Below are 26,567 nucleotides of genomic sequence, written 5' to 3'. Positions count from 1 at the left end.
TAATTTTAATAAATATTTGTTTTGCACGATACTAATGTGTAATAAAAATTGTGTATGTATTCTGATGAATACAAGCGATTCTAATCAGTAAAGAAATTGTAGCCACATTATAAACTTCTTGCAATTCAAAATGATCCAACTCAAATAAAAAATATAATATTTAATCTGAAATAGTAAGCATTGATTTGTTAATAAACTAGTGATGCGTGATAAAATTATTTAACAATAAACACATAGTATATATTAATGATTACATAATTAACAACCTTACTTGTCTTTGCAATTATTGTAGTCATAACGATAAAGTTAATTACTATTTATTGAAGTTACAATTGCATTGTAATAATTTAATTACGATAACGATTATACATAATTTCATTACTTTTCTAGGACCCCGAGCAATATATATAGGTAATAACAAATTTACTAATAGCTGTACGCATCTCTTCAGGGCCAGCACTATGTAATGCTGGTCAGAAGTATCTAAAAAAAGCAATGATCTACACGATTTTAGGCTCATTTTACGCAAACTACGTATTGTTACCTTTTATGTATTATTCGGATCCTACTTTTCTTGTCTTTGCAATTATTGTAGTCACAAAAATAAATGATATTTATTAAAGTTACATCTGGCATTGTAATAATTATATTGAATATAATTATGATTATACATAATGCATAATTTAATAACTTTTTCGTCATTGCAATTATTTTAGTTATAATGACAAAATTAATTGATATTTATTAAAAGCATTGTAATAAACATATTTAATATAATAAATATGATAATATATAAAATATAATTTAATGACTTTTCTTACTTTTGCAATTATTGTAGTCATAAAGTTAATTGCTATTAGCGGGCATATAATTTTAAATCGTAACCACATACTTTATTTATATAAATAAATACCGATCAGTTTTTATCCTTTTAATCATGTCGTTTAACGAATCTGAAAAACATATTTTTACTAGGGTTTGAATCTGACCTTCTCAGATTTAAATCTGAATTCTCCCGATTTGGATGTAAATTCAATTATATCTGGTTCATCCAGATTTATTATATTCAAATTATATTGATCGCTTCATCTCAGACGTTTAAAAATAATTGTTTATAATGTTTAAATATCTATTTATTTTTTTTGAATCGTAATGTAATCAAATTATTTATTAATAAAATAGACATCTATATTTCTGAAACGGTTCTTATCGCAATGAATAATTATCTAAAATAATTTTGTATACTATATTAAAAAACAATACCAACAATTCACATTTGTAAAGTTGCATTTAACAAATTCGACAAATACTAAACTTCCACTAAATCTATAATTGCAATTAGTATACTTTATAGTTTACTGTCATCAAAATTTGTATAGATACTATTGCATTTGCAACTTGCAAGTAAATTTTTTAAAATGCCATTACTTTACTATTAACTATTAACTATAAAGCTCTATCATATCGGCAGATTTTGTTTCATCCGTAATATTACGTGCTAAGGCTTTGCCATCCTAATTAAAAATTATTTAAACAATCCTCTACTATAGATAACGATAAGTAATTAAAGAAGCCAATTTTAGTTTCTTTCAATGTTTATCTTCAAAAACATCTTTGTAAATAAGAAACTACAGAAGAAAAAAAAGAAGTTAGAACAAGATTTTATTCAGAAAAAAATAACAAAAAAGAAAGAAATAGAATAGAAAAACAAGCTTAAAAATAAGTAAAACTTTTTACTATAACTATTCATACAACTTATAAAATGACCTACCACAAGTTAGATGTGTTGTTGACTATGTTAAATGGGTTAAAACGGGTTTTATATTAAGTTTTTTTTGTCTTAACATAAGGTAAAATTAAAAAAAAAATTTTTTTTATTTATTTAGCAGTTTGAACACAATATTAAAGAAACTCAAATTTCTATTTTATTTTATCACTATTTTTTGTATTATCGTTTAAGTTTAATTTTTGTGATAAATACCGTAATGTTTGAAGATGAACTAATACATCAAGTTAATGTTGATTCTATCCTTAATTTGAAAAATGTTTTTTTTTATAACGCTGTTACTACACAAATGTTGACTTGAATTTAAACTCTTATTACGCGATCTATTTTTTTTTAATAACAGAGTCGTTGTATTTTTTTTTAATCGATCTAAAAAAATTTTGCATTTTTCACATAATTTATAGTCATAATACCAATTATAATCGCAATTTTTTACTAAACAAGCTTGGTAAACGATCGAATTGCTTGGCCATTTAATTGTTATTGAAGATAATTGACATTGATGATCGCATATGTTTCGCAACATCTTTGATACTTTTCAAGGAAAAATAGTTGTTATATATAAATTAATTTCATAATGCAATAATACATAATACTTAGAGTCTAAAAATCATAATTCAATAATGCAATGCAATTATGACATAATTAAGTTGTAGTACTACATAAAGTTAATACATATTTACTATAATAATTATATTTATTACAATGTGCTTTAACCAAAAAAAAGTTGTATAGATTTCTTTTTAATATTTTGTATAATTATTCAGTCATAAAAAAATGGAAAATTGTTCTTAATCAACAGAAGGTCTTATATTTTTTGTATTGGTGTTCTTTGAGAGGCTTATAAGTTTTGTTGATTCATCAACTAATTTTTGTATTTGTTGAAGAATGCAACATGTCAGATCAATTTGAGAGCATCGATTTTCTCGCTAATAAAAAAATTTCTGAAATTAAAAAATCTCATAATTTCTTACTGAGAAAACTACTAAAAGGTTCGCGAGAATGAAAAAAATTTTAAAAAATGAATTTTAGAATGTAACCTCTTAGGCAGAGGTATAGGTACAAACATATAAGTCTATCAAGAAGACTGGTTATTACAATATCAAGTTCGATACTTTTGATTTGATATAGATAACATTAATAAAAATTCATCTAAAATCAAAAAATGAAAAGAGTGATATTATTTTATATAGCTTATGTACTCTTTATACCACTTCTATTAATTACTAATAAATAATTTTTTTAATGTTGTCGTAATTTACGTGATTCTTATTTTATTTATCCGTTTTTAGTTAATCTTTTATGTGAATAAAATTGCCAATAATCATTAGAATAACTATGTAAATTTAGTCTATAAAATCTCAACTAATCAAGTTTTTGATATTCATCACAGAAGACTCGTCATTGGAATTATCTACCAATGCTAAAATTGTTGTTAAAGCAACATGATTAATAAATATCAATACATTATTAAAAAGAAATGCTAACTAAAAATGTAATTACCAAGATACAATTTTCTGTTGCTTTTTGATATATTTGATCTCAAATTCTTTAATGTTTTATTCTAAAACACAACACAAAATAAGAATTAAAATATAAAAAATAAACTGTTAATTTAGAACCCAATATTAAATAATTTTTACCTGACAAATTGAAGATTTAAATTCACCTTTAGTACCTTTTAATATAATGATATTATTCGCAACAATATCAATTTGAAATAAACTAACAATTTTAGTATTAAAATTTTTAATATCATCCTTATTAAATGTTACTCGTTCAATAATTAAACCTCTTTTCTTCATTTTTTTCCAAGTCGAAGTATTTTTTCTTGGAGCTGATTTATTTTTCCAACTATCTTTAAAAAACAATAATATATTGTTAAGAGTAAGTGATTGGCTTTTGGGATGACCTGTAGTTAAAATTTTATTTCCCTCCCTTCTAATAATGCCCACAGACTTTTTGTTGATAGATTCGGACAAACTAGAAACACTATTTGGAAAAGTCATCTTATGAAGTGCAGAAAAATGATCACAATATTTGCATTTCAATCGGTCATTAGGAACAGCGAAAAAAGCTTGACATCCACATGAAGCTCCCTCTTTTTGGCAAGCTCCCAAAAATGGCGTTGAAGAATTTCGAAACAAAATGGAAAACCCGGTATGAAACGCGTTAAAATGATTGCAATAAAAACATTTTCCTGGATTATTATCGTTTTCCATATAAGTTTGGCAACCACAAAATTTATTGTTAATATTGCAAACACCAAGTGAAGACATCTTCTTTTAAACTAAAAAGAAAAAAAATAATGTATCACGATTAGTATATTTATATTTTATTTCATTGCGCAGCAAAGATCAATGCTGCGGTCAGTTGAAATATGACTTCTTTACTTTTTAGTTTTAAATCACACGCAGTTACAACCAAATTTGATACATTTACACCTATTTCTAAGTGATAAACTAAATATTTCCATATTTGATCGGTAGTATCAAAGCATCAAAATATTATAATCGTTTCTTTATAGTGATAGTTTTCTAACAATTACATAAATTATAATATAAACGAATCCGTTTTTTTCCCCAAACATAATATTTATAATTAAAAAAATTCTATACAATAAATTTTTCTGCTAAACAAAATTTTCTTTGTTATTTATCATATAATAAATTTAAATTTTTTTATTATTCTAGTTAATTCACTGAGTTTGGTTTTCTCTAAATTTATTTTTTCAATGCATTTGCTGCATAACTTATGATTATGATTTACTTTAATTCCACATTTGGCAAAGCATTCTTTTAATTCGTTGTTAAAGTCATCATCGTGCCATGGAATTAAACGCTCACTTATTTTCCAACATCTATGGCATCTATAATCAGAAATTTTCTTTTTTTCCTTCTTTTTATATTTATGATTCATTTGATGTATTTTTACATTTCTGAAAATAACTAAGTTTATATACATAATGAACAATGCAATTATATTGCTTGATAATTACGTTTATTAAAAAATTGTCATAATAACTGGGTAATTTCCGCAACTTATTTTTCCTTTAAGTAATATATCTTATTTATGTACTATACTTAAAAACAAGTGTTTTTACATTACTGATTGTATTATTAATCAAAGTATTATTTTGAATCTACTGTGTTGATTGCATTGTATTGCATTGTGCTTTAAATTTAATATTTGCCTAATTTCAAACTTATAATCGTTGTCATCATATATTAACTAAATCAAATAATTACATTTGTATTATTTTTTTCATTTCATTTCAATATGTTGGTTTTTTACTCTTTTGCTAATGCTTTCCGTTCATTTCAATTTAACTTTAAATGCGATACTATTCTTATTATTATACTTTAGATTTTTATGACTTAATACATTATAAAATATACTAGATGTTTTTTTTCATTTTTTCACTACGACAATTTCGACTTTCTGTCCTATTCATAAATTAATTAGCTTTTGAACTAATAATAGTCATAAATTACATCATTTACCTTTAGTAGATCGACCCATAGATTCCAACCTATTAATACAATCTTCTAGCCTTCTAGTATTTATACAATCTGTCACAATAATGTTGGTATGATTAGTACAATAATTATAAAAATTAATAATAAGTAAATTCATTACCTTTAAGTAATTTGTTATATTCTCTATCCTTAAACTTAATAACTTTAAAAATGGATCCAAAATCAATAATATCTTGATTTTTGCTTTGAAAACTTTTTAAAATTCTATTTGATAGCTCCAAACTTAACAGTTTAACTCTTCCCTTTTTATCAAGTAAAATATTGGAACTCTGAAAATCAGAATAATTTAATAATAATTGATTTAAAATAATATGCAAATTTTTATAAGAAATTATCATACAATATTGATGCCAAAAATATCTTCTTCATGCAAATATAATATTAATCTCGTAATTTGTACAATTATATTTACAAAATCGTCCATATAAATAGTTTGACGACTATTTTGAAAATACTCAATCATTTCCCCATTTTCTGCAAATTCCAATACTAAGGAAAATGGCTTATCCTTTCCTTATAATTTAAATGTTAATTTAATGAAATTTTTTATTTTTTTAAAATTAATTTAATATACCTTTTCTAGTCACTCCATATCACTGGTCAGAATAGTCCATTTCATCCAAATTTCAAATTGATGAATGTTGGACGAAAGTTGGTTTAAATTCAGCTGATCATTGCCAAAAAAATCGTCAAAGTTATTATGGACGATTTGCACACTTCGCCTGCCACTTGGCAATCACAAATCGGCAAAATTCATTAAAAAATCGGAAATAAACTATTCGTCAACTTTTACTAGACATTCGTCCAAATTTCAAATTGCCGAATGTTGGATGAAATTAAGTCTAATTTTGTCTAATTGTTAATAATTTTATGTATTTAGCTTATTTTTAATTTTGTAATAACAATCAATTGATTAAATTTTATTATTTCGCTTTATTAAAATTACATATTAAAAATTATCATATTAAATATCTAATATATACATTCTACAGTATCTGTCTATTTACACCTACCATCCACCATCCACCATTCACCATTTACCATTCACCATCCATTGTCAACCATTGTCAACCATCCTCCACATCCATCGTCTACTACCCATCATCCACCATCCATCGTCCACCATCGTCCACCATCATCCACTCATCCAAAATTATCTATCACTTACTCTATCTGACAAAAAAGATGAAGAAAGAGAAACCTACAAAAAAAAAATAAAGAAATGGTTAGTAAACCGTTATTATTACAATAATAAAAGGTCAAAGTTTTGAAGATTCAAAACCTACCCATTCAATAGAAGTCCAAAGGAAAATCTACAAAAAAAAATAAAGAAACGGTTAGTAAACCAATTCTTTAATAAAAAAAATTTAAGTTTCGAAATATTTCGAAACTTACCCAACCAAAAATCCGAAGTGGAAACTTACCTATATATCCAAAACCCAACCGAAAGTCGAAACCTACAAAATAGAAAAATAATCAAAATAAAATTAAAAAAATATCTTTTTTTTAAAATAAGTTTTGAAGTTTCAAAGTTTCTTCGAAACTTACCCACATATCCAAAGCCCAAGAACTGAAAGTCAAAACCTACAAAAAAGAAAAAAAAAATTAAAATAAATTAAAAAAAAAAATATTTTTTTAAAAAAAAAAGTTTCGAAGTTTTCACTCCGAAACTCATCCGTATATCTAATGCCCAAGAACCGAAAACCGATACCTACAAAATAGAAGAAAAAAATTAAAAAATAACTAAAAAAAATAATTCTATTTAAAAAAAGTTTTGAAGTTTTCACTTCAAAACTCACCTATCCTATATATCCAACGCCCAAGAACCGAAAGCCGAAATCTACAAAATAGAATAAAGAAACAATTAAAAAATATTTTTTTTTAAAAGTTTCGATTCTTTCATTCTGATCGAAACTTACATATAATATATTCAACGTCCAATAACCAAAAGCCGAAACCTACAAAATAGAAGAAAAAAAAATTAAAAAAATTATTCTTTAAAGAGTTTCGATTCTTTCACTTCGAAACTCACCTATATATCCAATGCCCAAGAACCGAAAGAAATCTACAAAATAGAAAAAAGAAACAATTAAAAAAAATTACTTTTAAAAAAAAGTTTCAAAGTTTTAACTTCGAAACTTATCCATATATCCAACGCCCAATAATCGAAAGCCAAAATCTACAAAATTGAAGATAAAAAATTTAAAATATTAAAAAAAATATTTTTTTAAAAGAAAGTTTCGAAGTTTCACTTCAAAACTTACCCATATATCCAATGCCCAATAATTGAAAGTCGAAACCTACAAAATAGAAAAAAAAATTAAAAAAATTATTCTTTAAAGAGTTTCGATTCTTTCACTTCGAAACTCACCTATATATCCAATGCCCAAGAACTGAAAGAAATCTACAAAATAGAAAAAGAAACAATTAAAAAAAATTACTTTTAAAAAAAAGTTTCGAAGTTTTAACTTCAAAACTTACCCATATATCCAACGCCCAATAATCAAAAGCTGAAATCTACAAAATTGAAGATAAAAAATTTAAAATATTAAAAAAAATATTTTTTTAAAAAAAAGTTTTGAAGTTTCACTTCAAAACTCACCTATATATCCAACGCCCAAGAACTGAAAGAAATCTACAAAATAGAAAAAGAAACAATTAAAAAAAATTACTTTTAAAAAAAAGTTTCAAAGTTTTAACTTCGAAACTTACCCATATATTCAACGCCAATAATCGAAAGCTGAAATCTACAAAATTGAAGATAAAAAATTTAAAATATTAAAAAAAATATTTTTTTAAAAAAAAAGTTTCGAAGTTTTACTTCGAAACTTACCCATATATCCAACGTCCAATAATCGAAAGCTAAAATCTACAAAATTGAAGATAAAAATATTAAAAAAATACTTTTTAAAAGAAAGTTTCGAAGTTTTAACTTCAAAACTTACCCTTATATCTAAAGTCCAAGAACCAAAAGTCGAAACCTACAAAATAAAAAAAAAAATTAAAAAAATTATTCTTTAAAGAGTTTCGATTCTTTCACTTCGAAACTCACCTATTTATCTAAAGCCCAACCGAAAGTCGAAACCTATAAATAGAAAAAGAAAATTAAAATAAAATTAAAAAAGTAATTTTTTTTTAAAATAAGTTTCGAAGTTTCACTTCGAAACTTACCCATATATCCAAAGCCCAAGAACCGAAAGTCGAAACCTACAAAATAGAAGAAAAAAAAATTAAAAACATTTAATAATTTTTTTTAAAAAAAGTTTCAAAGTTTTCACTCCGAAACTCACTCATATATCTAAAGCCCTATAACCGAAAGAACCTACAAAATATAAGAAAGAAAAAATTACAAAAAATAGTTTTTTTTAGAGTTTTAAATTTTTCACTCCAAAACTCACCTATATATCCAACAATTTTTTTAAAAAAAGTTTCAAAGTTTTCACTTCGAAACTTCATATATCCAAAGCTCAAGAACTAAAAGCCGAAACCTACAAAATAAAAAAATACAAATAAAAAAATTTTTTTCCTATCAACGCCAATAGAAGAATAAGGGCAAAAGAAAGGAAAAGAACGAAATAAGGGAGGGGAAATAACGAAATAAGAGAGAGGAAAAAAGGGAGAAAGAAATAGATAGAGGTGAAGGAGCCACATTAAAAAAACATGCTTTTTTTTTAACTTGATCTGGATAATCTCACGTTAAAGATGGTGCTGCAAATAGGTAATTGCGGCAAATAATCCGTAATTGCGGATAAATTGCGGAATTGCAAAAAAATATATAATTTTAAACTTATTAATCGAAAACGATTATTTCTTATCATTAAAGTAAAAGAAAAAAATCATTTTTCATTAATAATTTTTAAAAAAGAACGATTTTTTTTAAAAAAATGGATCAGCCGGTCAATTTGACGGTTATTGATGTTCCGGCTGATTTGATTTTTTTAATATTCAGTCATAAACCGGATAATTCAACAAATATTGGATAATCCGTCAAATTATCCAGCCGAAATGCCTTTTTTTGGTGTTTTTTTTTATGTATTAATTAATTTAAAAACAATATATATATTAAATATTAATATTTTTATATTAATTAAATTAAAAAGATAAAAAAGATAAAAAAAGGCGATTTGGCCAGAAAATTTGATGGATATTGGATAATCTGTCAAATTATCCGGCCGAATTTGGATTTCTTTATTTGCGAAAATGCATTTTTTTACCAATTCAAATGCATTTTTTGAAAAATATGATAGAAACTGTCAGTAAAATGTGTTTATAATAATGCTACAGTTCCACATTTGCAGACTAATTGCGGAATTGCACAATTGATTGTCAAATATTATTGATATTAATTAATTAAAAATTTGGTTAAAAATCGTCAAAAAAGTTTTAAGTCGATTGTCATTGTTAATAAAAAATCGATAAAAAAAAGTATTGGTCGATTTATGGTTTTTTTTATATTACAACTCAACCATAAATCGACCAAAAATCTTTATGCCAAACTTTTTCTGATTTTTGTGATTAGCCGAATGTGTGACAAATCACGTGATGACGATAATGAACTTTTGACAAAAGGTATTAATGCCGAAAGAAATGATTTCGACCAGTGTATATTGTTGAGACAGAACAGTAATTCACTTGACAATAAAGTTGAATCTAAATAAATGCCGAAAAAATTTTTTAATTTATCTTAAAATAAACAGCAAAATATGCAATAACAACCTCACAGAACATTTCATTCATGCATTTATCATTATCATAAAGTAGTGATTTTATCGCAAAATGATGAGTTTTGTAAACCACGCTGTATACTTCTAAGCAATGACCTTCGTATATCTTAATAACATTTTTAAATTCTTCATATTTGTACAGTTTGAGTAAGTCATTGTTAATTGAATCTTCAATCTACTGCATTAGAAATTGGAATAATTAGAAAGAAATATAACTTTATCGTTAATTGTTATTATATAAGATATTATAGTTACATCGAAATTATTTATGATATAATGATACTAAAAAAAGAAATTCAACAAATTGATAAGAAATCACGTGAAGTTTATTACATATGTCTAACGCTAATAAGAGAAGTAGGCCTTTTGTAGAACTTTTACGTAATTACTATGAGCATATTTAAAATGTCAAGGTTATCATGTGCTTTTTGATGGCTTTTAATATAAAAATTCTCAAACCAGTGACCCACCCAATCAGCCACAAACTTAATTGATAACTCAGTCAGCAGAAAATAAACTTGATCGATTGCATGATTGCAGTTTTAAAGACTTTAAACTAGATATCAAATTTGGATCATTCTCGTCTGAATCGGAATAATCGTAGGACCCCGCTTACTTCTAATAAAGGTCTCCGGGCAAAATTTCAGATTTACTAGTAATTTTACCAACCTTTCTTATCTCATAATTTTACCATATATATATAGTGACCTTTTAAAATTATATTAAATTTTACCTTAGATTTTCAGAGACCTAAATTTTTTTAAATATTAAATAAACAAAATATTTTATAATCATTACAATAAATTTTAAAAATTTTTTATTTTTACTAAGTTTAATTCTTATTCTTTAAAGATAAATAACTTTTATTAGTAAAAAAAGTACTTTGAATTACAAAAATACTATAAAAAAAATCTTAAAGACACACATCTTTAACTTTACTTCGAAACTATTATTCACTTACTTTCTTTAAAAAAATCTAATTAATTTTTTTTAAAAAAAATAAATTCGTAATTGGTATTATTATGAAAAAATGCTCGTACCCCATAAGTATTAATCCAACTGCTATGAAAATATTTATCTAAATATTTTCGACCTTGCCGAACAACTTTACTTAAGCATGAAAAAGTGATTTCATTTGACCAAAGTGCCCAAATTACGCCCTATAATCACTGATCGGGAAAATAAAAAAAAATTAAAAGTGCGAAAATTGCTCGTATTCCGTAAATATTAAACTGATTCTTATGAAAATTAATATTCAGGTAGTTTCGATCTCGCCGAACAATATTACTTAAGCTTAAAAAGGTGATTTCATTTGACTAAAATGCCCAAATTACGCTCCGAATTTAATAAACAAAAAACGTAAATTTTAAGTTAATATTAAAATAAAAAAATGCTCGTATGCAATAAATATTACTCCAACTGCTATAAAAATTCAAATATAAGTAGTTCGACCTTACTAAACAACTTTCTTAGATAGTAAAATATGATTTGATTTAACCAAAGTACTGAAATTAAATTCTGAAGTTGCTAATTGCTGTACGAATTTTTATATTTTAAAAGCTAATTTTTGTAATAATTTTCAAAAAGATAGTGCTAATGCAAATAAAATTAAAAATATAAAATGGTTTTTACAAGTATAAAGAAGAGAATAAATTTTTTATTTTGAGAAAAAATTATAAAACGTATATTACCAAATATTGTAATAATTGTTGTACAATATTTCAAATTAGTATATATAAGGTAAATATTAAATTTTATATACAATTTTACCTTATTATTTTCGGAGACCTCTATTAGAAGTAAGCGGGGTCCTATTCCCTCACAAAAAAATTTTTTCTTTTCGCATCTCAAAAAAACATTTTTTTCTTCTACTGTTCACTTTAAATCTTAAAAATGGTAACGGTAAATAACTCGCCAAAAAAACAGAGAAATAGTGCACAACGGGCGTTAGACAGAAAACAGAATATATTAAGAAGAGAAAAAAATGGAACAGTTTCGAAAATTAAAAAAAAGAAAAAAAAGAGATCTAAACTTAAACATCAGAAAGATATTAATAGACTTAAAAATTACAATAAATATATGCAAAGCAAACTAATGGTAAATAAGTTAACTAAGCAGTACGAGGAAACTTTTATAAATGGCATGTACTTTTAATTTTGTTTTTCAAGATAAAGTTCATTTGTTATTTAGTAACCTTTAATAATTATATAGATAAATCCGCGCAGGAAGTAAATAAAGATGACGAAAATAGTAAGTGCGAGCTAACAGGGTGACATTCTCCTATCTGTTATAAGTCGTTTACTCAGCCCGTTAAAGAAGTTTATAGTAAATTAAATTTAGCTTATAATATGCTTGATAGTTTATCGTTATAATATGGGTAGGATAGAGTGTAGATAGTACGTGCTAATAGGAGAAATCTCCTGTCTGCAATGAGTCACTCATAATTTTAGATTTATATTTGATAAATAGTATAGTGAAGTGCATACTAATGGGAGAAATCTCCTGTCTGCAATGAGCCACTCATAGGTTTTAGATTCATATTTTGATAGATAGTTTAGCGAAGTGCATGCTAAAGGGAGAAATCTCTTGTCTGCAATGAGTCACTCATAGATTTTAGATTTATATATTGAAAGATTGTTTAGCAAGTGCGTGCTAATAGGAGAAATCTCCTGTCTGCAATGAGCCACTCATAGGTTTTAGATTTGTATTTTGATAGATAGTTTAGCGAAGTGTATGCTAATAGGAGAAATCTCCTATCTGCAATGAGCCACTTAGTGATTTTAGGGCTGATCTATTTTGTTTTACATTTTTTAGATCATTCGGCATTCGTGAACCTTGGAAATAGTTGTAAAAGCGGAAAAGGCAAGTAACCAAATCTTTTTATTTTAATGTTTAATAGTTGACGCTTATTTCTTACATTTTTATAGATAATTTACTACATGACAATAATCGTAATTGCTTTATCTAAGGATTGTAAACAATACGAAAATTCTTTATTTTAAATTCAAGCTTTGCTATTAAAATTCACATTCTAGTATCCCTTTAAGTCCGCCAAAATCCGTTTGTTTATATTAAAAGATTCTGGAAAGAGACCTATATTAATAATCTTTTCATCACTACAACACGAACACTCATCTGTATAAAATAAAAATCAGTATACAAAAAGTAAAAGTCAAATTTACTATTTGCTAATCTAATTGACTTATAATCGCCATATTTACCCTGTAAAAAAAGTTAATCTGTTTTTTATATTCTGTCTTTTTTCCGTAAAAGGCTCATATTTCCGGAATTAATAACCTTATATCGCGGAATTTATCGAATTATTTTCATTTTCCGTGAATGAATCTGTGAAAGGCTCATTTTTACGGAGTTTTTACAGAAATAACGGATAAAATTTTTTATAGGGTTAACACTGGAAAAAATGGGATCATGCTGAATTCTACATTCATTTTCCTTCAAACCCTTCCTGTTTCTCTGACCAAGTCATATGATTGATGCGGAATCGATTTTATTTTTATGGAATTCTCAAGATCTCAAGATTTTTTCTGTTTGGAAGGATACTTCACTGATTTTAATAAACTTCCTAATAGATCAAACTCTTTTCATAAGGATTTTATCTATATAAAATTGAAAAATATTAGTAATTAGACAAGAGTGAAATCTATTACTAATTGCCTTGGTTGAAATTTAATCCAGTTCTCTTCATAGCAACTAGAAAAAACCTTATTTTCGCATAAGTTATGTCAGCAACATTTTTGAATGTTTCTGGTCTAGTATCTCTTCTGAGATTAGATTATTTTTTAACGTCAATGTATTATTTGATTACAGGAAAATCCATTATGATCCTCAAGATCTCTGAAGACTATCAGCTTTGAAGAATCTGTTTCAATAATATATGCCATTAAAAAGATTATTTCTTGTGTCAAGAGAGATACATAATCAAAATTAAACGCATGGTGATTTTCAGCTGCCCATCATTTTTTTATTATTTTTCTATTCACTTTTATTAAATATAATGAAAAAATTTATAAGCAAATATAACAGTTATTTTTAAGTTATAAGTAAAAAAAAAAACTTAATATTATTGTATTTTCTTTGTCAAAAATACATGCAAATAAAAAATTATTAAAATGTAAAATAGGTGTAAAATGAATAATAATAACTAGTAATTATATATTTGTTTTATTATTATTATATAAATTGTAATTTATAATTGCTTTAATAAAAGTATATATTCCATATAATTTTATTTTTTACGAAGTAAATCAATTTAGGCTTTACATATATATTTAATAATTATTTTATAGTATTTATATCGGTGACGCGCTGCTTTGATGGTGTGTAATCTGGTTTCGGTGATGTGCTGCTTTGATGGTGTGTAATCTGGTTTTGGTGATGCGCTACTTTGATGGCGCGTAATTCAGTTTTGGTGACACACTGCTTTGATGGTGCGTAACCTGATTTCGGTGATGCGCTACTTTGATGACGCATAACCCAGTTTCAGTGACGCGCTGCTTTGATGGTGCGTAACCCAGTTTCAGTGACGTGCTGCTTTGATGGCGCATAACCCGATTTTGGTAATGCGCTATTTTAATGGTGCGTAACCCAGTTTCAGTGATGCGCTGTTTTGATGGCACATAACCCGGTTTTGGTGACGCGCTGCTTTGATGGTGCGTAACCCAGTTTCTTCAGATTAAATGCACGTGGTTACGAGCTGTTTTAAATTGCGCGTTACAAGTACTCAGCTATATAAATACTCTCCTTCTCGCCTGTTTTCTCTTTCACATAATATTTGAAATTCACGAATTTTAAAAATAATTATGGAATCTCCAAAATTAACACTTAACGATTGTATTAATGCACTGAATTCTGTCATGGATGAAAATTCTTATTTTTTTTTTTGATAAAAATACTAATTTGTTTATTTTAAATAATAATGTTTATTTTAAAAAAAATAATGATGATAGAGTTGGTAGAGTCAAAAATTTAACACCTTTTCAAGTAATAAAACGGGCAAATATTTGTCAAGAATTTACATATAATATTAGTGATAATGAAGAAGAACAAGATAAAGAGAATTATAGATGTAAAAAAAAAACATCCTGAAGAAAAAATTGAAGAAATTAAAGAATTTTTTAAAAATAATAAATCTTACAACAAAGATTTGGAAATTTTGCATATTGGTATTATATCTAATTTATCGATTCTTTAATAAAGTTAATAAAGATTAAATGAATTTAATTATGTTTATTTAATTTAGAAGTCTTAATACCATATGTTGAATATCGAAAGAAGGTGTTACAAAGTATTTTAAAAAATTGCACGGGAGTACGTTCGTCAGTTACTTATGAAAATTTAGCCAAACTTGCTATTTATGCAATAAATTGCGCCACTAAGGGAATTCCTTACAAAAATGATATAAAGCATGTCTGGAGTACAAATCTTCAAAGGAAAAAAAGGCTATCCACAATATTAAAACGAGCACTAAGATTTTACTTTATTGCCAACAACTGCGATGGCTCGGATTGGAGAAACTGTTCGGTACCTCCTTCTTATTGGGAAGAAGTTAATAATGAAGGTTGGGAAAAAATACTAAGTCAGTTTAATTTAAAGCAAAGCTGGAATTTATACATAAAACTGATAAAAAATTATGAAGAAACTGATTATGAAGTAGAGGTGTGCTCCGGTAAAATCTGTTCAATCCATCATCCGATTCGATCAAAAAACGGATCATCCAGATTAGGAATGAACGGATTGTGAATAATCTGGATGGATCCATTGGATAACATCGGATTGATCAGATGTTACATAGATGACCGGATTGACCGGATTGATCAGATAATCTGGTCCAATCTGGTCTATTTTTTTTTAATATTATGCTTTTTTTTTTAAAAAAAAAAAAACTTTTTTCTTTAAGGACGGGTTTGAACTTATAACTTGGACTTCGGAATTAAACTTGGACGACTTGGATTTCAAAAGGTAAGTGTAATTTTCTCTGTTTTTCATCTTGGGAATGTCACTAACATTCCTTTTACTCCATTTCTTTAGGGGACGCGTGTTTGGACCTGGATTTCGGCTTGGATTATAAATGTAAATATAAATTTCTTTGTTTTTTGTTTTGGGAACGTCGCAGCGTTGTCCTTTTACTCCATTTCTTTAGAAGACGTGTGTTTATATATATATATATATATATATATCCCACAAATGAGATTAGGCAGTCTTACTGACGGTTAAAGTATTAATAAATATATGGAAACTTCGAAAGTAACAACTCCCCAACCAGCCATGACGGAAAGTAAACAAAGTATAGTAAAACGAGTTAGTTTAATGTTTGGACCTGGATTTCAGCTTTGGCTATGAAAGTGAGTTATGGGTAGGTTTTTTTGTGTTTTTTTTTGTCTTGGGAACGTCACTAACGTTCCTTTTACTCCATTTCTTTAGGGGACGCGTATTTGGACCTGGATTTCGGCTTGACTATAAAGGTAAATTATGAGTGGGGGGTTTTTTTTTTGTCTTTGGAACGTCACTAACTTCCTATTACTCCATTTCTTTAGGGGACGCCCGCCTGGACCCTGGATTTCGGCTTGGGCTATGAAGGTAAGTTATGGGTGGGGGTTTTTTGTTTTTTTTTGTCTTTAGAACATCACTAACGTTCCTTTTACTCAATTTCTTTAGGGGACGTCTGCCTGAACCTGGATTTCAGCTTGGGCTATAAAGGTTCTCCACGTGTTCTTACATGATGATTATTGTTATTTGTATCATTATTAGATGTGAACGTTTGTTGAACTGGTTGAGGTTGATGTGTGTTTGGATCAATAACCACAACAATATCGCACAACAAATTTCTGATCCTGTCACAAAATCATATAAAAAACCCAACAGTATACGTATGGTCACAACTACTCTCCTCTAATCAGTCAATACCTAAAGACAGAAACTAGCTAGATCTCAGAGAATAAGATCAAACAAATGGAGGCAATGTATAATGCGTTAACTACAAGTGTAAATTTCTTTGTTTTTCCGTCTTGGGAATGTCACTAACGTTCCTTTTACTCCATTTCTTTAGGGGATGCCTGCCTGGACCTTTGTAAGTGGGGTTTTTATTTGTTTTTGCCATTAGGAACGTCGTTAACGTTCCTTCTTCTTTTTTTCTTTAGGGAACGCCTGGTTTTTGGCTTTGGGCTGTAATTGTAAGTTAGGAGTAAGGGTTTCATTTTTTTTTAGTCATTGGAAACGTCATTAACGTTCCTTCTTCTTTCTTTAGGAGACGTCTTCCCGGACTTAGATCTTAACTTAAGAGGGACTTTTGTTGTTTTTTGTCATTATGAATGTCATAAACATTCCTTTTTTTTTATCTTAGAGGAGACTTGGATTTTGGCTTGGGCTATGAAGGTAAGTTAGGAGAAGGATGTTTTTGTTTATTTTTGTCATTGGGGGTGTTATTAACATTCTTTTTCTTTTTTCTTTAGATGCTTTCCTGGACCTGAATTTTAGTTTGGATTTTAAATTGTAAGATGGAAAAGAAGAATTTTTATTTTATTTTTCTTTATTTGGGAACTCTTTGCTTCTTTTTTAAGGAATGGGAATCTTTAAAATTATTAGTTTTAGGATTCTACAATAAGTTTTATAATTTTAATAAAATAATAGTATATTTATTATAATAAATTATATAACTGATTAATTTAAACTATAAATAATTATCCATAAATATTATAAATATTATTATTAACTTTAATTGCATTTCTTTTTAAAAACATTACATGCTTAAAAAGTTCTGAATTCATTTTGGATCGCTTTGCTGTAAGTAGATTTCCTGCATCAGAAAATAACCTTTCTGAAGGAGTGGATGTTACATACAGGAATAGTTCATTGGGAGTTGGTAAATAATTTTCTTTATATTCTTCATATTTTTTACGTAAAATTTCCTCTCCTTTTACTTTATTATTTATAGACTTAATTCTGGGATCAAGTATTGTTGATACTATATAATCTTCGGATAAAACATTCCAATAAAAACACATTGCATTATAAAGATCTTTTTTTACTTGATCTAGAAGATCTTTAGTTTCTAACGGTTTATCCAAATTAATTTTGTCTTCTTTTGCTTGATTATTATTATTTTCAACATTATTTTCTAAAATTTCCACTTCTTCTATTAAAACAAAAATGTCAGCTGCATTTTCAATTTCCTGATATATTTCTAATGTATTAAAGGCTGTTACAGGTAATGTAGATAATGTAGGTGACGTAGGTGTAGATGAACTAGGTGAATTAGATAATGGTAAAAGTAATAAAGTTTTAATTTGTTCAATTACTGGATTCATAATGCTATGTGTAATATATTTTTCTCCACCAAGATAATTAGTTGCCTCTTCAAATGGTCCAAGAGTTATAACTAATTGTTGTAAAAGTTCCCATTCATCAGAACTTAACATAATTTTTTCAAGTTGTTTTCCATCTTTTTTTGCATCAATATCACTTTCATTATTTACTAATTCTACAATTAGAATTTGAATATAACCTTTGATTTTAATTAACCTATCCCAAGCATAGTATGTTGAATTCCACCTAGTGGAAATATCTGCAACCATTTGAAGGAAATATTCGCTAGTTTTGCCAGCATTCTAATTATTATAAAAATTATTATATAAATAAAAATAATTTAAATAATTAATAAATATAAATTATAAAATTAAAATCCTTACCACATCAATTTGATTTTGTGATTTTTTTTGAATTTCCTCTAATCTTTGACTTTGTTTTGGTCTTAAAAAAAAATCAATTAGTTTTTTTGCTCTTAATACTAATAATTTGACTGAATTTAAACCTTTTCCCACCACTAATTGTAAAGTATGGGCGGTACATGGCTGCCATTTTATATTAGATGTAATATTATTCATTTCTTTTATGGCTTTTTTCATATTTGCACCATTGTCAGTTACTATTACATTTGTTTTATCTCTTAAACCCCATTCATCTAGAATAACAAATAATGCATCAAATATATTTTGTGCGGTATGAGGATATCAATTGTAAGGATAACTTTATGAATGGTGAAATTTTTATCTAAAAAAGAACAAGTTACTACACCCAAAAATCCCTGTCTGTTTCTACCAGTCCACATATCAGTTCTCAAATTAATTGAAATTGCATTATTTTCAACAAATTTTTGAATTAAAGGAAGTGTATAATTATAGGCACTTTGGATGGTTTGTTTAATTAATTTAACATTTGGAATGTTAAATGCTGGGTCAAGTTCTTTTATAAATCTTTGAAAAGATTTTGAATGTGTAATATTTAAAGGTTGAGTATCAAAAATTATCCAACTAATTAATAGATTACGAAGTTCGATTTGACGAGACTCCTTATGTGGTGTAATTTTTAACCCATGAAATTCTGGAGGCTAAGATTATTAAATTATTAATTAGTAAATTATTAAATTTAAATAAATTAAATTACAATTATTTCTTACCACATAATTTTGCTTTGTTGTTTCTTTTGTTATTTGATGTTTACCACTTAAATGATCTATCAAAATGCCTGTTGAACCTTTATGCTGATATTTTTTACCACATATTTCACCTGAGATAACTTCTACTTGACATATAGCAGTAATTCCATCATTAGATACAAACTACTCTCATACCCAACTTTTTTTTTGAGATCCACCTCTTTTTTTTTTAGTGGAATCTTGATCATTTTGATTATTCTGATCATTTTCAACAGAACTTGAACTCATATTTATAAGAAAATATATAAAAAATTATTGTAAAAAATTAAAATTCTTTTACAAGAAAAAGAAGAAAGTGTGAGAAAAAAAATAAAAAATTTTACATGTAATTTGAATTACAAATACTTTTTGATTATCAATAACAAATAAAGTTAGATAAAATAAAAACTTAAATAGATTATCTTTATTTAAGATTGTTTTACAAAACTGATCTTTTCCTTTTTCTAATTGACCTTGTAAAATTTAAGGTGCCTATAAAAAAAAAATCAGAAGAAATATTTATAGTAATGTTCTTAAATAAAAATGAAATTCACCCCATCCCAACTTACCATTTAAAAAGAACCTTAATAATATTCTCAAACAAAAAATAAAGTTCCTCTTTTTCAACTTATAATTCAAAGTCAAAGCAAAAAACAAAGTTCAAAGAAACATCCCTAAAAAAAAAGTAAAATAAATATTATTAATTCCCAAAACAAAAAAAAGTGACATTTACTTATTCCAAACATACCTTTCATAATCCAAGCTGAAATTTGGGTTCAAGAAAGTGTCCCCTAAAGAAAAAAAAAACAAAAGGAACGTTAATGACGTTCCAAAGATAAACAAAAAACAAAAAACCTCACTCATAATTTACCTTCATAGCCCAAGCTGAAAACCAGGTCCAGACAGGCGTCCCTAAAGAAATGGAGTAAAAAAAACGTTAATGACGTTCCAAAGACAAACAAAAAACAAAAAACCTCACTCATAATTTACCTTCATAGCCCAAGCCGAAATCCAGGTCCAGGCAGGCGTCCCCTAAAGAAATGAAGTAAAAGGAACGTTAGTGACATTCCAAAAACAAAAAAAAACAAAAAAAAAACCCCCACCCATAACTTACCTTCATAGCCTAAGCAAAATAAAGTAAAAGGAACGTTAGTGACATTCCCAAGACGGAAAACAAAGACATTTACACTTGTAGTTACCGCATTATACATTTCCTCCATTTGTTTGATCTTATTCTCTGAGACCTAGATAGTTTCTGTCTTTGGGTATTGTTGTGCAATATTGTTGTGGTTATTGATCCAAAGTTCCAAACACACATCAACCTCAACCAGTTCAACAAACGTCCACATCTAATAATGATACAAATAACAACAATCATCGTATAAGAACATGTGAAGAACCTTTATAGCCAAGCCGAAATCCAGGTCCAAACACGCGTCCCCTAAAGAAATGGAGTAAAAGGAACGTTAGTGACGTTCCAAAGACAAAAAAAAACACAAAAAAACCCACCCATAACTCACCTTCATAGCCCAAGCCGAAATCCAGGTCCAAACACTTTTAAACTAACTCGTTTTACTATACTTTGTTTAATTTCCGTCATGGCTGGTTGGGGAGTTGTTACTTTCGAGGTTTCTATATATTTATTAACACTTTAACTGTCAGTAAGACTGCCTAATCTCGTTTGTAGGATATATATATATATATATATATATAAACATGTGTCCCTAAAGAAATGGAGTAAAAGGAACGTCAGTAACGTTCCCAAAACAAAAAACAAAGAAATTTATACTCACATTTATAATCCAAGCCAAAATCCAGGTCTAAACACGTGTCCCCTAAAGAAATGGAATAAAAGGAACGTTAGTGACGTTCCCAAGACGAAAAACAATGAAATTTATACTCACATTTATCGAAATCCAAGTCCAAACAAGCGTTCCCTAAAGAAATGAAGTAAAAGGAACGTTAGTGACGTTCTCAAGACGAAAAACAAAGAAGTTTATACTCACATTTATAGCCCAAGCTGAAACCTAGGTCCAGAAAGATGCCCCCTAAAGAAAAGAAGCATTAATGACGTTTCTAATGGCCAAAATGACACTCATTCCAACGTACCTTTATAAATCTAGCTCTAGATCAGCATTCCTTAAAGAAAAGAAAGAAAAAGGAATGATAGTAACGTTCCAAAGACAAAAGAACAGTAATAAAAAAACTTACCCTAACTTTCATTGTTGAGATCTGTAGTTCGTAGTGCCATTGTATCCTATAATAAAAGAAACTAATCAAATAAAGATAAAAAAAGCTCAAAGGTTAAAAAAAAACTTACCCTTTTCTGTGGCCTGTCTTCCGTCCTCCGAACCTAAAATATAAACTGTTAAAAAAAAAAAAAAAATCACTGGATATCTGATGATCCATCCGGTCAATCCGATGAATCATCCGGATCAATCTGAATCTGGTTAATTTTCGGATGGATCACCAGATATCCGGATTGACCGGATTCAGAGTCTACCTCTACACTAGTCAGGTTAGAGGAATTGGTAGTTACTTGGTCCTGATCCTCTTTTGACGAATCTTTGCCCACCCGCCGGGGCCTTGCTATATGTTGGAATAGTGTAAGACTTCCCATGTAACTTCATTCAGAATTGGTTTTTATTCGGATTGAAAATACCTTGAACTTTTCGAATCCATGTCATACCTAAACATAGCATTGGTTCAGGCTCACCATTATTAATACGAGTAAAATTTCCAGTAGCTGTAACCGATTTACCATCCTTATCCTTTATACTAAGGTTGCAGGCGAAACCTCATAGTAAATGCGAAACTTGACAAAACTATATTAAAATATTAATAAAAATTTGGTGAAACTTGACTATAAAAATCATATGAAATGACAAAACTATAATAAACTCTTATAAAAAAATTGACAAAATTGAGGTTTAGACGTTTTGCCAAATTCAAAAACCAGTTTAGCCCGCAACCTTACTTTATACTGACTGGCACATCCGTAAACCATCTCAATGATTCGGTGATATGTTTGGAGTTATCTTTTATTGTGAAGTCTAATGGCTTGTCAGCTTTCCACCCAAGGGCATTAATTGTTGCATCATTTACCCCCGAACTCACTCCCACCATCTAAAAAAGAATTAGATATCATTAAATCATCTATATTAGCATTCAGATATTGTAATGACGAAAACTACTCATCTTTCTTTGACTTCTCCTCCTGAGCCTTTCGAGATAGACATATTTTGCGCATTGCCAGTGAAAGTTTTGGCAATAGCTCGTCATACGTTTCAGGCTGGCTGGATTCTAAAGACAACTTTTTATTTACTAGTGACTGTTTTTTTTTGCTGATACATAATACCACCCATTTTCTACTTTATCATAACCATCTTCCTCATTATCTGAATCTGGAGGCGTATATTGGGGCTGTGTAGATGGAAGTTGAGGATAGTAACATTGAGTAAAATTGGATTTAGCTACAGGATTTAACCTTAGGCAATTATTCTTCTTATGCCCTTCCTGTCCGCAATTACTGCAATAAAAAGGCTTTCGAGATTGATCATTAAGTGATATCCTACCAAACTTAGATGTCATCTGACCAATTTCATCTATTTTTGACTCTAATCTATCGATTCTAAATGATTGCAACTTTTCTGGTTTTTGTGGTTTAGGAGGTGGCCCATAAGCTTTTGCGATCACTCTCATTATTTCTTCCTTAGTAAGTGTATTAGGAAAAGGATTAGCGCTTTCATATGTATCAAGAAGCTGTTCCATATTTTTAGGAGGAACTGGTGGAGGTATCTTTTTAGTTTGCTGGACCATTTGTGATTAGAAATCGGCTTTTTGTTTTTCTAATAAAGACTGGTATTCAGTTTTTTGCTGTGCTAGTGCTTTTTGCATATCTTCGAAAGATATTCCATACTGTTGTGAAGCTGAAACAGGTAAAGGTTCATATATTTGCCAAGATGCTCGATTAGATACTAGCGGATCAGATATTTTATCTCTTTTATATCTAGCTATTTGGCGTAATTCTATCTCATAAAGCTTTTTAGCTAATTCATCTAATGGCAAATGTTTACCAATATCTTCAGCTTTTTCAAGCCATAAAAGTGGTAAAGCATCTAAGAACTTTTTACGTAATTCTTCAGGTCTATAGTTGGCTCGTCTACCTATTCGTAATATTTTTCTATATAATTCATCTATAGTCATGTCTCCCTTTCTGATTGTTCCATACATCAAATCCCAAAGTTCCTCTTCTACTGTAGGGAAATGAGTTTTTAGTCACCATACGGCTTGACCAAATCGAATACCAGCTACAACTACTGTATTTTTAGCATTAGCATTTGGTGCATTTACAGGAGCATTAGTAGGACAGCCACCTGCTATACGCCAGTCTTCATTCCAAGCATCTTCTACAGCTCTTAACTTGACTATTGCATTTCCTGGTTGGCCAACAGCCTCATTTAATGCATTAGCTCCTATCTGTACTGCAGTTCGCCCATTTACTGCAACTAAGTTAGCCTTCCCTGTATTATTGAGTAAGTTAGTTAGCTTCCAATTCTGCTTTGTAGTAATCTCATCATCGAACCATTCTAAAGTCCTTCCTCACCAGTACAGGGCTGGCTTAAATGTCCTATTGCATTATCTCTTCTTGTTGGGGACCTGCTACATTATCATTTGGATCTATTTCCCGATTCTGCAAGTCTAGTCTAAGTTGTGCAAGAAAGTCTGGGATACTATCATCCCAGTCGAAATATGGATGAGGTATTCCTGCCATATTTACTTGATTAGGTGGATTATTCTGAAGCGCCAAAATTTGTCCCTGTAAATTTAAATTATTCTGGCGCTCTCGGCTGTATTTTATTTTCCATTTCTCGTATCGTTCATAGAGCCCTGTCTCGATTAAATTCTAACAGACCTATATCCCCTCTACTTCGCCGTAAGTGGCGTGCATTTCGCCGATACAATAATTGTAAGGCAAATTTTTCTTGTACCAGCACACCTATACAGGCTTGTTTTTTTGCCATATTACCTATCATTCTATTTACCTGGTTTTGAGTATTAGTTTGATATTGATGGAGATCGCAATAACATTAGTTATTCTACCTTGACAAGTTGCGCCGTATAATTTCATTATCGCTCAACCTGCATCATAATGCCTTCGTTGCTTACGGATAAATCCTGATGCAAATTATTTTCTTTTCGGCATATCTGCTTTGTAATTCTTTTTATTTGGTCTATAAGAATATCCCTAGTTGTTGCTCTATTATCCACATAACCATCTATAGCATTTGCTAGCTCTGTGATTGTGGCCATATTATCATCCGAATTATACAAGTCTGGAGAATTCTCTCGTTCAGGCAAATTTTTTCGTGATAAGATGCTTCTGATCCGGTATCGCAATTTCTTAATTTGTTCCTCAGATTTTACTAACTACTCTTCTAAACTAGAAATATATTTTCCCTTATCTTGCACATCATTTCTAGCTTAATATAGCTGACTTTTTAGGGTAGAGATTTCAGATTTTAACTCTACTATTTCTTCTTTCGAAGCATTTTCAAGACGCTCTATCTCCTTATTGAGATCTTGAATTTCTTGCTCACATCGGGTATAATCCCGTTCCAGTTGATTAATTTGTCTCTCATTCTGGCGATTAGTATCAACTTCTATCTGCAATTCACTATGAAGATGATAGTTCTCTTCTTCCAGCTCAGCTTTATGTTCTTCACATGTTCTTCTCTGCCTTCTGTGAGATCTGCGAAATGACATTCTTTTTTTGCGATTATAAAAGATAATGGGAGAACCCCTTCGGATCAATTTATATCAATCTTCGTAAAGCGTACGATCTTAACCGGGATCTGGGTTAAGGACTAATCTGAAAAATTTGGCAGGTGATACATGAAATGTATAGCGCCTTCAACCAATTTTACTAGGCGATCATGTATGCAGATTATTTAGCATAAAAAATAAAGAATAAGTTACATTGGCTAAATAATATTAATTTTCAGTTAAAAGCAATAGTCTATAATGTAGAATATTTCTCAGAATCAGTCAAGTCAGTTAGACAATCGATGATTAGTGTTCCATCCCTCAATCTCAACGCAGTGCCTTTTGGCTGTTTTGCATATCGAGACGAAATAAATATTTCGCCTGTATCACTTTTGCAATTTGATGACTGATAAGAAGTTGGTGGAATCATTTCTTGGTTACCAGAGGTAACAGAAATACAAGCTGGCTTGAATTTTGGAGCACTTGGCATAGTATTTTCTGCTATAGTTGCTTTGGCTGAAAGGTAAGCTTCATAGCTAACTGAACGAGTATCATAATCATATGATACTGATGCCAACTTATCGTTTTCTGAGTCTGAGGTAGATTGAGAGAAAAGCTCTAGACGGAGACGATTAATTTTAGCCTCTTCTTGTAATATGTATTGTTTATATTGCCAGATCTGAAATTCCCTTGTATCAATAGATTTGAGAATTTCATTTCTTGTTGCATGTTCATTCAAAATAGTATTTCCAGAAATACATCTCTTCAAGTGGTTATCTCCATAGCGATCCTCAAAAAGACTATTTGCAGGTGTGAAAACTAAGGAGTTACATACACTGCAATATATATAATTGGTTGGACGATTATGAATCCTATCATCTATATATAGCTTTCCATACATTGTAATATATCCATTCTTAGAAAGGATTCTTGGGTTCTCTTCTAGTATTTTCCTAAATGGATCATGAATACGAGAGCACCACATTTCTGGTGTTTCATGATCATGTCTTTCTGCTAAAGGCAATATTGCAATAATAATTCTTATATATTCTTCAGAGCCTCCAACACTATTGTGTGCATGAATTAACTTGGAATAGGCTTTACTATCTAAATCCATATTAGCGTTTTAGTAGATTATAACAGAATATAACGATTTTATTGATTTATACCGTTTTTAGCGATTTTAGCTGATTTAGCAATACTATACTCTAATAAATATCAGATTCATTTTTATTCGATTATAAGCATACTGAGGATTTATA

The 26,567-nt window shown here is 28.6% G+C and overlaps 7 protein-coding genes across 10 annotated transcripts; 1 reads left to right on the top strand and 6 right to left on the bottom strand.

Moving 5' to 3' along the window:
* Window positions 1–3,147: 3,147 nt before the first annotated feature.
* OCT59_025738 (uncharacterized protein) lies at window positions 3,148–4,065 on the bottom strand (the record flags this gene model as incomplete). The annotated part of the gene is made up of 3 exons (XM_025326791.1): window positions 3,148–3,209; window positions 3,290–3,350; window positions 3,430–4,065. 3 exons carry the CDS (start codon window positions 4,063–4,065, stop codon window positions 3,148–3,150), a joined length of 759 nt encoding a protein of 252 aa, XP_025174333.1.
* Window positions 4,066–11,809: 7,744 nt separating this feature from the next.
* Window positions 11,810–13,671, top strand: OCT59_025737 (uncharacterized protein). Of its 4 annotated transcripts, XM_066140655.1 has the most exons (5): window positions 11,818–12,189; window positions 12,261–12,299; window positions 12,864–12,911; window positions 13,085–13,214; window positions 13,323–13,671. In XM_066140655.1, the coding sequence occupies exons 1-4, from the start codon at window positions 11,943–11,945 to the stop codon at window positions 13,093–13,095; spliced, it is 345 nt and encodes a 114-aa protein (XP_065992267.1). In that variant the 5' UTR covers window positions 11,818–11,942; the 3' UTR covers window positions 13,096–13,214; window positions 13,323–13,671. The 4 variants fall into 4 exon arrangements, with proteins under 4 accessions (XP_025174334.1, XP_065992269.1, XP_065992267.1 ...); XM_025319173.2 differs by lacking the exon at window positions 13,323–13,671 and having other exon boundaries at window positions 11,810–12,189; window positions 12,977–13,246; XM_066140657.1 differs by lacking the exon at window positions 13,323–13,671 and having other exon boundaries at window positions 11,810–12,189; window positions 12,261–12,374; window positions 12,977–13,246.
* A 5,639-nt stretch (window positions 13,672–19,310) lies between these two features.
* OCT59_025736 (uncharacterized protein) lies at window positions 19,311–19,788 on the bottom strand (the record flags this gene model as incomplete). The annotated part of the gene is made up of 4 exons (XM_066140644.1): window positions 19,311–19,318; window positions 19,392–19,452; window positions 19,522–19,646; window positions 19,719–19,788. The coding sequence occupies 4 exons, from the start codon at window positions 19,786–19,788 to the stop codon at window positions 19,311–19,313; spliced, it is 264 nt and encodes an 87-aa protein (XP_065992266.1).
* Window positions 19,789–20,315: 527 nt separating this feature from the next.
* On the bottom strand, window positions 20,316–20,917 carry OCT59_025735 (uncharacterized protein; the record flags this gene model as incomplete). The annotated part of the gene is made up of 5 exons (XM_066140641.1): window positions 20,316–20,330; window positions 20,411–20,451; window positions 20,530–20,571; window positions 20,654–20,662; window positions 20,749–20,917. 5 exons carry the CDS (start codon window positions 20,915–20,917, stop codon window positions 20,316–20,318), a joined length of 276 nt encoding a protein of 91 aa, XP_065992265.1.
* Window positions 20,918–21,210: 293 nt separating this feature from the next.
* On the bottom strand, window positions 21,211–23,310 carry OCT59_025734 (uncharacterized protein; the record flags this gene model as incomplete). Its single annotated transcript, XM_066140635.1, has 11 exons — window positions 21,211–21,263; window positions 21,333–21,374; window positions 21,444–21,476; window positions 21,546–21,587; window positions 21,649–21,658; window positions 21,751–21,796; window positions 21,860–21,892; window positions 22,079–22,124; window positions 22,202–22,317; window positions 22,517–22,665; window positions 22,912–23,310. 11 exons carry the CDS (start codon window positions 23,308–23,310, stop codon window positions 21,211–21,213), a joined length of 969 nt encoding a protein of 322 aa, XP_065992264.1.
* Window positions 23,311–23,364: 54 nt separating this feature from the next.
* On the bottom strand, window positions 23,365–24,313 carry OCT59_025733 (uncharacterized protein; the record flags this gene model as incomplete). Its single annotated transcript, XM_066140629.1, has 3 exons — window positions 23,365–23,795; window positions 23,847–24,062; window positions 24,199–24,313. The coding sequence occupies 3 exons, from the start codon at window positions 24,311–24,313 to the stop codon at window positions 23,365–23,367; spliced, it is 762 nt and encodes a 253-aa protein (XP_065992263.1).
* Window positions 24,314–25,558: 1,245 nt separating this feature from the next.
* Window positions 25,559–26,422, bottom strand: OCT59_025732 (uncharacterized protein; the record flags this gene model as incomplete). The annotated part of the gene is made up of 1 exon (XM_025330531.2): window positions 25,559–26,422. The coding sequence occupies one exon, from the start codon at window positions 26,420–26,422 to the stop codon at window positions 25,559–25,561; it is 864 nt and encodes a 287-aa protein (XP_025174336.2).
* Between the last annotated feature and the right edge of the window lie 145 nt (window positions 26,423–26,567).

The sequence above is a fragment of the Rhizophagus irregularis genome, chromosome 5 (genome assembly GCF_026210795.1).
Source record: "Rhizophagus irregularis chromosome 5, complete sequence".
In the NCBI taxonomy this organism is placed as follows: Eukaryota; Fungi; Glomeromycota; class Glomeromycetes; order Glomerales; family Glomeraceae; genus Rhizophagus; species Rhizophagus irregularis.
This window is presented reverse-complemented; position numbering and strand designations above follow the sequence as displayed.

What these genes read in the sequence shown, in the direction of transcription:
- OCT59_025737 (XM_066140656.1), top strand. Translation starts at nt 11,943, where the DNA reads ATGGTAACGGTAAATAACTCGCCAAAAAAACAGAGAAATAGTGCACAA. An exon ending in AAATAAAGATGACGAAAATA is followed by an intron (nt 12,300 to 12,833) that starts GTAAGTGCGAGC and finishes TAGTGATTTTAG; the next exon opens with GGCTGATCTATTTTGTTTTA. An exon ending in TAGTTGTAAAAGCGGAAAAG is followed by an intron (nt 12,912 to 12,976) that starts GCAAGTAACCAA and finishes ACATTTTTATAG; the next exon opens with ATAATTTACTACATGACAAT.